The 11,987-nt window shown below is 42.5% G+C and overlaps 1 protein-coding gene across 1 annotated transcript; it reads left to right on the forward strand.

Moving 5' to 3' along the window:
- The first annotated feature begins 337 nt into the window (after nt 1-337).
- Nucleotides 338-11,286, forward strand: tes (testis derived transcript (3 LIM domains)). The gene is made up of 7 exons (XM_026366378.1): nt 338-491; nt 4,316-4,401; nt 5,709-6,177; nt 7,368-7,898; nt 9,157-9,372; nt 9,505-9,663; nt 10,334-11,286. The coding sequence occupies exons 1-7, from the start codon at nt 465-467 to the stop codon at nt 10,523-10,525; spliced, it is 1,680 nt and encodes a 559-aa protein (XP_026222163.1). The 5' UTR covers nt 338-464; the 3' UTR covers nt 10,526-11,286.
- Nucleotides 11,287-11,987: the final 701 nt, after the last annotated feature.

Consider the following 11,987-nt stretch of genomic DNA (forward strand, 5'->3'; position numbering starts at 1 on the left):
AAAAGGAAACAGATATTCGTGCACAGCTTTTTGTAATATTATATATATATGATGAAAGTGTCATGTATTGGAATCTTTATTTGTTTTTCAGGGGTTTTCAACACTTTGATCTGTATTCACTAATACATACATACATACATAATAATAAATACGTTGTTTTGAGCTGAGTTTTGCCCTGAAAGGCTTTTTAAAAGCTGTTCTTATAATTTGAATCTCACAGGTGATAGATTTTTCATTTTATTAAATCAACACCAGGTCCATCGTTTGTGTGTGAGTTTATGGGCCGCTTTAGAAAGCGTTGTTTTATTTTGAAATCCCTGAGCGGAAGCACCTAATAGAAAGCTGCGTGGCCTCTGAACTCTGCTCCGCTTTCTGTCGCTTTTTGTTTCTGACAGCTGCGGTGGGAGAAGCTCCAGTGTTCGCTTGGTGTGGACCCAGAAGACCTGAAGTTCCCAGACACCAAGATGGAGATAGAGAAGGAAGTGAAGAAGGTGAGCTGTGCGTGCTCAGTGCGTGTCCTCCGTGTCCCGCACGGAGCGGGGGGAACGCCCTGAAAAGGTGCGTGGAGCGCGGGGCAGGTGGAGAGAAAAGTTCCCCTGTCACACACGGATCTGTGTGTTTGGTGGATTGAATTAGTTTTAAGTGGTTCAGAGTTACTTTTAGTCTTTTTATTGACATGCGCAGTAGTTTCCGTCTGAATTAAACAGCTGATTAATTACACAGATGTTCTTCTGTTCCTCTTTATGTCCGAGCACTGACAGGTTTAATGGAAGAATAAGATCTGTTAAAGGTGGATGACAGTGACAGTCCAGAGTTTGTCCAGTGAGGATGATCATTCTCTCCAGATCCAGGTCTTTGCAGCTGATTTCCTGCAAACCTCTGATTCCTAATGTTCAGTCTGGTTGTGATATAATTAATCACAGTAGTCTGTCATAGGTGCCGCTGTTAGATCTTGTGCAGTTTGCATGTGTCTGTTTAGTTCAGCCTGAATACACGAATGTGGCCTAAAGGTGCTGTCAGATCCATGGGATCCTTGCATAGACCTGCAGATACTGTAGCTGTTGGTGGATCAGTATCGACTGCTGCAGGGGCAGACACTGGCTAGTGTGTGTGTGTGTGTGTGTGTGTGTGTGTGTGTGTGTGTGTGTGTGTGTGTGTGTGTGTGTGTGTGTGTGTGTGTGTGTGTGAAGCTGCAGCATCAATCACTCAATAAGCTGCAGCTTTAATTTGTCAACATTCTGGTGTCAGTCATCCATTAAAGTTACTGTATTTGTATTCTGCCTGCATTAAACATCACTGTGTTGCCAACAAAATGAACCAAAGATTCCTGCTTCACATGCACGGACTCAACTCAAATGTGTTGCATGAATGTGATGCATAGATTTGTTAGGTTCCCTGGGTGTTTCGTCTTTCCACAAGGTCACACTTGGTTCTTTTTTTGCCAGTTTTTGAAATAGAGCATAACAGAATTCATCACAGTCAACGTCTCTAATGAGGTAGGAGACGTCATCCTGCCTCGTTTACAGATCTGCTGTGTGGCTGCTGGTCAGTGAGATGTGTCAACGGCATTAAAGGACAGGAATCATTTTATTTACTGTAAGCAGCTGCAGCAAAGTGGGTTTGAGCAGATGAGTGACCCAGATAGCCTCAGTCTGACATCTGCTTTAAATCTCCTGAGCAGTTAAGTCTGCTGCAGCTGCTGGAGCCCCTCAGTCAGTGAAATGCTGCTGTAATAACTTTCAAACTATAATTGCTCTTTAAAAAAACACACAACCTCTGTGTTTAGGTAATATTATGCTCAATTAAGCTCATGCAGTCCTCCAAAAAAGGCCGGAGTAATGGGATGTGACAGTGAGTACACTGTGTACAGGCTGGGAATCAGAAAATCACTGAGGTGCTGTTAAATCGAAGTTGGTTCTGGTGGTTTTTCCTCTGAGGCTCTGACATAATTGGGAGCCATGTTCCTCTCTAAACACCAAAATGGTTAGTTGAAGCTGCCAGAAGCCAAAAAGTGTTGAGTGATGTAATCCTACTAGGCTTTCTCAGTTTGCTCAAATAGATTTTACATTTCAGACATTAGAAAGAAGTTAAACAAATCACATATAAAAATACAAAACTGTCTCCAAAATAGCAGCAAGGAGGCGGAACTAAGAAGTTATTTTGGACGTTAGATACTGGACGTTCAACCCACACAGATACTTCAAAGGAGGAAGTTCTGGTCGGAGGAGACTGTGCTGTATTAAAGTTGATGCCTGAAATGAAACCAAAGTTGAGCAGCGGCTACAGTGGCAAAAAAAAGGAAAGTGCTTATTAAAAGTAGAAAAAGAGGTTTTCAAACGTTGGGTCAACACATGCCATGGATGTCAGAGAACTTTCCAGTTTGAAGTTTAACATGTATTTTGGCTTCTTTTGAGTGTTTGAGACAAAAGATGTTGAGGTCTGACACCAGGTGCAGACCTGAAATTAAAGCGGCGCCAGTAGCCAGTGACTAACGTCATCACAGCAGCCGCTGACCTGCAGCTCAGCTCAGCTCAGCTGCAACAAAATGACTCCTGAATATGACTCATCAGACTTGAAGTGTATAATTTGTGTCCGAGCAGCCTCAGTGCAGAGAATGAATCACCCTGCAGGCTCAGTCATAATCCAGAGTCACCGATCCTCATCCACTGTTAATACACACAACTGTGTTCTGAAGAACACACACTGAGTGAGCCAAAAGGGCCAGGTCACTCCACTGTACCAAGATCAATATTTACACTTCCTCAAGCAGTCACCACCTCAAATCCTTTTGCATTTTGCTTCACTTGCACAGAACCAGAACAGGTTATTTGAAACCGTCAGATCACACCCACTTTTAAAGAAGTGTCGGGGGCAAGTTTGTAGTTCACAGCACGGACAGAATCCTCATCTCTCTAAAATAATAAAACAAAAACAGAATATTACCACGTTTGTGAAGGCAGAATTTATTTCAGAGCTGTTGTAGTTTAAGCTACATGTACATAAACTGATTCGTCTTATTTTTGTCTAGATTATCTAAAGAAATTAGGTCAAGACTGCTACCAGACATTTTTTATTCATCTGTGCCTAGAATGACGGCTGATGATGGACAATTTGTAATAAAAGGAAGAAACGACAGCCTGGACATATTTGCATTGATCAGCTCCATCACTTCTATAAACTCAAACACATGTGCTTCAACTTTTAGCAAGTGGGTTCAAAGATGGTCCGTTCCAATCCTGTTATTCTCTGTAGTGTAATTAAACTTTCTTACAGTGTGTAACTTTTTTCTTTTTGCCAGAAATTTGCTCCAAATCATCCAGTCGTTCTCCTGCTTTTTGTTTCCAGGCCACTTTTCCGTGTGACTAGAAGAAACTGAGGTGAAATTATTCTCGTTAAATTCATTTTACACTGCGTATGTGCAGCTTCGCTGAGGTTCACTGATGTGGTTGCCACTTAAATTATTGTCACAAATCATGCTGCTAAATCTCAGCCTTGTGCTCTTCAGTGGATCCCAGGGGAGGAAAATGTGATGACTCTGGAAGTTATGATGACAGCTAAAATGTTGGCATCGCTCCTCTGCCGTTACTGACAGGAGTCACTGTCTGCATTCCTCAGTAGTGAGCGTTGTTTGGGTCAAAACCTCCTCTCTCACAATGGGAGTGCCTGCTGGTTCCCACAAGGCTTTCAGCATCAGTGAATAGTTGGCCATGTATGGTCATACGCTGTGCTAATGGCTTAAGGCGGACACACGCATTGTTTGATGTAGACCTTAAGGAGAGAAGAGCGAGACTAAAGCAGATTTGAGAAGGCTCCCAAACAAATCTGCATTTTGTTGTTCTCTGTGCTTCAGCTGATTAGTAGTCCCTCTTTGGCTGTAAGCTTTGGGACATTGTTGACTAGCGGTTAACTGTTGTTTAAGTCTCGGTGCAGCATGTTGGCGAAGGACTTCTCTACAAGCTCCTGTTATGAAATCAAGCATTTCTTCCTCTTATCGTGTTATTTCTTTACTGCTGAATGTGATGCATTCTGGCCCCTTTACCTCTGAACCATTGTCACTACAGAGAGTTGGAGAGTAATTATTTATTAAGAGTTAGGGTATATTGTTTGGGTCACAGCTCCACAACAGTTCTTTTCAATTCACCTAAGGAAAACTCTTTTCTATCTGGCAGTATTTCATATCATGATTTAAACTTCACATTTTTACCCAGTTGAATGATGCATCCCACCCCAAGGAAGCTCATCATTTCCTTTCAGTGGATGAGCACTCAAACCATAACTGAGATAACACCTAATCTCTGTCGTGCTCTGTTTACAGTTGACCCTCGGCCACGAGTTCGGGGCGGGAGCAGCCTGTTTGAAATGCAAGGACAAATGCGAAGGCTTCGAGCTGCATTTCTGGAGGTTTGTATGAGTTTCTCTCTACAGCATAGAATCATCACAGAAACTCATTTGACTGCACTGTCATGACATCCTGACTGCTTCATTTTGAATTTACTATGGAAGTGGAAAATTCAAATGGTTCCGACTGTATTTAGTCTCACTGCTTGTGAATCTTTGTATGTTACTCAGCTTTCCTTGATTAATAAAAGGTAAAAAGAAATCCTCTGATCATTGACTCATACTGGTTATGAGGAACAATAGCATCACTGTCCTCTTTGTTTAGTTGAAAATACTCCGATAGCAGCAGGAGACATTGGCCTAATAGGCGCATGCTTCCTGCTCCTCGTGTTTGTCTTTGAACACAGTCCCATGTCTCTCTGGCTTATTGTTACCAACTGTGATGGCAGTACTGGAAATATTAGAACAGCGTGTTGCTACAGAATGTGACTTAAGGTCTGATTAGTGCTGAGAGCAGCGGGGGCTCGAGCCTTCAAAGGATGGAGGGGGGAGTTCTGATCCTAATTCAACTGAAACACTATAATTGTAGGCTGATCATTTCCCTCCAATGCACGCCTCTACAAACATCCTCACAGAAGTTATAGCTCAGACAGCGTTGTCTTAAAAGTTGGACAGTGTTACAGGTAGTCCTCACGACCCATGGCACCCTGTCTTATTTACCCTGTCTGTCACTATATGTGCATTTTTTTATGGACACATGAAGCACTGGACAGTCATCCACACTCAGTTAGATCTCCTAAAGACCCTGATGTCCTCCACTGCAAGAGCACAAAGGTCCACGAGAGCCAATGAATGTAGGATTGTCCCACTATGACATGTCAGACCCATTTTAAAGTGATCATATCACCTATCTGGAATAGAAATGCCGTCATCATTTCCATTAGTTCTTTCTATTTCATTTATACACAGTAAACAAAGTGTGTTACACAGCTTGACACTGCTGAGAACACTGTTCACCATCATGCTTGAATGCTGTGGGGTGGACCTGCTGGAACCTGCCTAGCTTCATAAATTATGTCATGGTTACTCTGCAAATATGAAGTCAGTTTGTGTTGAGGCATGTAAAAATGTAGAAAGAAATGTGACTTTAACACTGAACTGTGTGTGAATGTCTTAGACAGCACCGCTATTATATACTGGTGTTTCTAATGATTGCACCAGTAAAAAGCCACCACCCAGTATGACCTTAGTTAGAAAAACATACAATAGATTTAACAGTTTCCACCGAAACCGAGGTTGTACCTAATAAAGTGGCCAGTGAGTGTATTGTTATTGCTATAAATCTCTAAATGTTTCCTGTGTCTCTGCAGAAAAATCTGCAGAAACTGCAAATGTGGCCTCACAGAGCACGACGTGTCAATGAACTCAGAGGAGAACAAGAAGGTGGGTAAGCTGTTCGAGGACACTAAATACACCGGCCTCATCGCCAAGCTGAAGACAGACGGCATCCCGAGCTATCAGGGCAACATGGTGACCATCAGTCTGCCCAGCCCTGCCACTGCTTACGTAGTGCCACCCAGTGTCTCCTCCACGGTGATACCTCCTCCCGCCGCAGCTGCATCTGTGCAGCCTGCTGACGCTTCTGCAGGTTCGGCACACACCGGTCGGCCGGCACAGCCCCAGCCTCAGCCGGTACCAGCCGGTGTCACGCCTGTCAAAGCCAACAAAGTGCCAGTCGCTATCAGCGCCACCTCAGCCAATGTGGTGCCAGTACCCAAAGAGGTTCCAATGAAGTCTGTCACCTATGAGTGGGCACCACCAGTAGCCAACAGATATCTGGTAAGAACTCAAACTAACACTGAAAGGGAAGTTTTCAGTTTTCAATCATTGATAATCAGGAACTTAATTTGTCAATTAAAGTGTAAAGTGCTTTTAAATTTATAAAAATCAGGTCAATACAGTTTAAGGTCGCTTTCACACCTTAATTCGTTTGCTTTGATCCGAATCAGTTAATGAGTTTGTAACATTGTATCAGTTTCTCTTCGGTTCGGTTTCGTTTCACACTGAGTAAAAATCCAAACGAACCAAAACACGTCACTTCAAACTACGTGAGAACATCCTCTCCTCTTATTGGTCAGATTGTTTCTGCCGCTGGAAATAATAAGTAAATACATAATAATAGGAAGAAGATAAAGTGTTGTTCTACTATGGTTTGTGTGACAGTAGGGAGATTATTTTTAACTATAAATGTTAATGCAGATCGATCATCCCGTTCATTATTGTTTATTACGTTACATCGCTTGCAGAGTTATCAGTCCTGGTGTCTGTGAGACACTTCACCTCCTCACGTCTCCACATTTGTCCTCCATTAATCAGGCAGCATGTTTTTGTTGGACAAACGAAAGAAATTGGAATCTACACACTACCCAAAGTCCTCAAATCTCGAGATTCATAGCGTTTGGTCCCGTTTTGGTTCGGTACGCGTTCCCACCAGGAGGACCGCACCAGAGTTCGCTAGATGATGCGGATCGAGACCACCTCATTTTGGGGGTCTCGGTGCGGTTGTTTTAGTGCGCACTCGAGTGCGATTACCGTGTTCACACCGGACAAAACGAACCGCACTAAGAGGGAAAACGAACTTGAGTGCGATTTAATCGAACTAAATCCTGTAGGTGTGAAAGCGACCTTAGTCACTCCGATACAATAGATGTGTTTTATTTCTTATTAGTAGAGCGACAGAGTCAGTTAAGCCACATCTAACTTGAAGTGTATCGTAATATGTAATTTAATGCTCTCACTCGCTCTTCCTGTGTTTTTTAATGTGTGTCTGTTTGTTTAGTCTTCTGCTGCATATGTAGGACCCAAGTTCTACATGTCCTCACACCACAAGACAAGACAGTTTCCCTTTACTCTCGTTCTGATTGGTCCTTAACGTCCGTCTGTGTACTCTTCTTATCACTGTCCTTCAAACATTTTCTTTATCTCATCTGAGCTAAACAGTCTCTGCTAATTGTCCTCCTGACTTCCAGGCAGCGCGTTACATCGAGCTGCTCCCACCAGAGAAGCGTCCGGTGGCTGGAACCCAGGGAGCTGCTTACAGGCGGCAGCAGATGGCCCGCCAGCTGCCTGAGCATGATCAGGACCCATCCAAGTGCCACGAGCTGAGCCCTCCCGAGGTCAAGCAAATGCAACAGTATGTTCGCAAGTACAAGGATGAGGCCCTGGGGGTTGGAGATGTTATGCTGCCTGAGGAGATGGCTCTGGTTCGGGCAGGAGGACAGGGTGGAGCTGGCAGTGTTGGTTCTGGAGTTGCAGGAGGGCCCGGATATGGTCCTGGAGCTGCTGCTGGAGCTGGAGCTGGAGCAGGACCAGCTAGGGCTGGAGTCAGTGCAGGTTTTGGACCTGGCTCAGGCGGCAGTGGAGCTGGGGCTGGTGGTGCTGGACCAGGTGGACCGTCTGCTGGTGTTGGGCCAGCTGGAGCAGCCTTGGGTACTGCTTCCACTGCAGGAGCCATGGGCATGCCTGGAGCTCAGCAAGCTGGACTACCACAGCAGAGCTATGTAGGACGATTATATTAATTATCTACCTGTTGATTGATCAGTCAGTTTGTGTTTTATAACATCGAGGCAGAATGAACTATCACATCATTATAAAAGACGATTCGTACATTCAGTAGATAATTTAAACACAATTTCAGAAAATGAATTACTAACATGGTCTTTTACACATGTAGGTTTTAATTTATTTAGGAACAGAGTGGGAAATGATGCTTTCTTTCATAACAGGGTGGAACAGTTGAGACACATCCTCTTTCAATGAGAAAAAATCTGATTCAGGCTCCTCTAACATCAGAAAGACAGAGTGAATTCCTCCTAAATCCAGGGACACTGTCCTGTAGTGGACTATAAATAGTTTCTCATGTCGTAATCTGCTGGCGGCCGTTTGTACAGTACGTTGTTTGCTTTAGTTTTCTTAGTTCTGAGTGTTGACAAGTACTGTAGCTGCAGTATAGTTCTGCTTGTGAACAATGCTTTTTTGTGATTTACCAGAATAAGACAAATGGTTATCGGACATTTTGGTTAGTGAGGTCTTGAAATGAAGACTCCAAACTTCTCATCAGAGATTCTTTATACTTAGTGTTCAGATTGATTCTAACTCTGAAAGCCAGAAAGAGAAAGACAGCCCTGGTTTGTGATTAAATTACAGTGTAATGCATCTGTAAAGTTTGTACAACCTGACAAAGAACAGTAATCAAGTCTGGCTCTGTTTTTATTGTCACACTGTTTCTCCTACAGATGACACTAGATGGCGCCATTAGACCGACTGACTGAACCTTTCCTGCTCTGAATAATAGACAATAATATAATTAGTGGGTCATGAGTCACCGCTTAGGATTTTTTTAAGATCTCATCATCATCACCACCACGTGCAGTTAGTTATTTCTTTCTGTGTGGAGTCCTGTGATTTAGTTCTTCTGTGTTTTTGGCAAAGGGTAGCGAAGCGATACCATGAGTCTTAGTGTTTTATTCTAAATAATTTTATTACTTTTTGTTTTTCTCCACCAACATCTCTGTGTAAATAGGAGGAATTAGACCACACAGTCTCTACACATGTCAGTCTCAACTAATCAGGGAAAACTTTGATCTAAAGAAAGTTCAAGTGTCAGCAGTGCTTCATCATCCTGTTGAGTTCGGATTTCTTATAATGACCTTCTTCTACTTTGGGACATCTTAATGATTAGAATTAGAATTAGAAAGATTAAATCATAAATCTACCATGATGCCAACCATTTTATCTTCTCTCTTTCTCTTTCTCCAGTCGTGCCATCACTGCCATCGGGACATGCGTCTGGGCGAACCGGCCGTCTATGCCGAGCGGGCCGGCTACGACAAACTGTGGCACCCAGCGTGTTTCGTGTGCTGCACCTGTAATGAACTGCTGGTGGACATGATCTACTTCTGGAAGAAAGGAAAGTTATACTGTGGACGCCACTATGGGGACAGCGAGAAGCCACGCTGTGCAGGATGTGACGAGGTGAGAGATGCTGTGATTCGTGAGGCAGATTCTTTCTTGCTGATTGATTCGTGTCATTTGACAGTTTTTCTTCTTTGCTGCGTGTTCAGTAACAGTTCACTCGACACGTACGTTTCCTGTGTCTGTCCACAGCTGATCTTCAGTAATGAGTACACTCAGGCCGAGGGCCTGAACTGGCATCTGAAGCACTTCTGCTGTTTCGACTGTGACTGCATCCTTGCTGGAGAGACGTATGTCATGGAGAATGAAAAGCCTGTCTGCAAGCCCTGCTACATGAAGAGTTACGCTGTGGTGAGACAGACTCTCCTTCTCCAAGTTTCTGTTTTGTTTTTGTTTTTTTAAAATGGTTGAAATAGTTTTATTTGTTTGGTTGGAAGCTGTTATTCAGATCACTGAGTGAGCACATTCTTAGATTGAGAAGCCCAAATCCCAACAAAACAAAGATTACTCTTTTGCTCTTTTTGTCTTTATTTCAATCTTCTCTTGTTCCTTCATTTTGTTGAAGTGGTTCTGGGTTCCACAGGTCACAAGGTTTTGTTTAATAGTGTCTGAACTGAACGACAGACTTTATTGTAGAACTCTTAATGAATGCTGCCCACCCAAAATCAAGAAGGTGAAGCACCCAGTATGTGTTTATCGTCTGCAAAACAAAAGACAAAGACAAAGAAAAGTGTTATCTGGTAAATACTTGACCGTACCAGACAGTATTTTTACTGGATTTACCATAAACCTTAATTGGCTCTTAAGGAAAACTACATGTAAACACGTTTCTCACATTTTTCAGACACTCTTCTCTACAGCTGTTTCCACTATTTGTTAAATTTCATAGCTTTTTTCTTATCTGTGCTCATTTGTGCCGTATTAATACTCAATGAAATGAATGGTGAAAACCCAGAGATAGAAATATGTAATCGAATGAAAACTATGAGACTTGACATCATTATATCCTCCCTCATCCCAGAAATGCGCAGCCTGCCAGAATGCGGTGGAACCTGAGGCCCAGCGGGTTTCCTACGGCGAGCACCACTGGCACGCCGAGCCGCAGTGCTTCAAGTGCTCCGGCTGCTCCAAGTGTTTGATCGGCCAGCGATTCATGGCAGTGCAGGGCTTCCTCTTCTGCTCTGTGGAGTGCAAGAAGAAAACCCAGCCTTAGAGGGCCAACACAGCACCCTCCATGTTCTCCGCAACCACTTGTGAAACCAAGACGGGTTCAGCTAAGACTAGAACCAGAGCAGGGAAAACAAACACTGGTGCAGCTGCAGTTGTGCCTAATACCACTAATATAGAGAGGTACTCTGCCTAATGCCTCTTCTCCTTTGATTCATGAAGACCACAGTATTGATTAACCTGTCTCCGCTGGGACTGTCAGCTTTGATTCCAGCTCCTCCTTTGCCTTAAAGGTCGTCTTTTTTCAACAAGTAGATTTTCTGTCGCTTCTCTTGCACTTTTCCTATTGATGAGATTAGTTTTGTATCAGATGTTGTCTTTCTTTTTTTTAGTGCTGTTCTACTCTTAAAAAAAACCTACTGTTAATTTAATGTGCAAGTTTTACTGCTAAAAAAAAAAGGAAAAACTACTGATAAACACTTGTCTATGCAGCAATATTAGTGGGTGGGTGTTCCACATCAAAATGAAATCAAATTATGTTAATAATCATGGGAAGCATGTATACATTATCATTTCATATATGAATATTTAAAGTGCTTTGACTGAAGAAATTACATATCCTGAATTTAAAGGTACAATATGCTACTTGGAAGAATCAAACATGTGGTAGCTGCCAGATTTGAAATGAACCCCCCCACTCTACCCTGCTCCACCAGGGGCTAATGAACACTTTCTTTTCCAGCTGTCTCCATCTGCTGACAGCAGTGTCACTATAAATGCTTGAACTAAATCAAATGTTGTCCGTTTCTTGTTGGTTTGTCTTCTTATCTATTTATTTTACACTGTTCAGTGAGTCTGAGTCTGAAAGAACTGAAAACAAATAGCTTCAACTCTGACAGCAACATCTGGCTTAAGCATCTGTTATAGTCATGTAGCATCATCCTGTGAGGTACGGTAGTATGTAAGGAGGAGGTTGATTGCAGATATGCATAATTGCAAGAATGCCAGGTCGTACTATCCTTCTCTGAATATGTTATACTGTTATGTAGTTCAGTGTAGTACAGTAATACTGCAGCACTGAATCTTCAGAAAATGTAACACGAGCTTCACAAATATTCAGCAGCTGTATTAGATGAATTAGATTTAGCAAATGTTTATAAGGATTTAAATAAAGAATTACAGTAAAAAAATAAAAAGGAATAAGCTCAACAAACCTATCATGGACTACAGAACATGAAACGCTGCTCCTGGAATAACTAAACTAAACTAGTTTAGTTGATAAGATGGGGTGAAGTATGATAAGACATGAATACCAAGGTTAGTTTTAGTTATTAGAAGATTTTCTTCTGTAATATCAACAGATCCTAATGCACCTGAAACATCATTATTTTAGTATTTACAGATGAAATGTCGATTTTTTCAAGATCTGCTGCATGTGATCAGTTGTGCTGCCGTTTTATTTCAACAGGACATTTGAAACATTAAGCCTGAGTCGGCGTCAGTCAACT

This window comes from Anabas testudineus, chromosome 6, assembly GCF_900324465.2.
Source record: "Anabas testudineus chromosome 6, fAnaTes1.2, whole genome shotgun sequence".
NCBI classification, from domain to species: domain Eukaryota; kingdom Metazoa; phylum Chordata; class Actinopteri; order Anabantiformes; family Anabantidae; genus Anabas; species Anabas testudineus.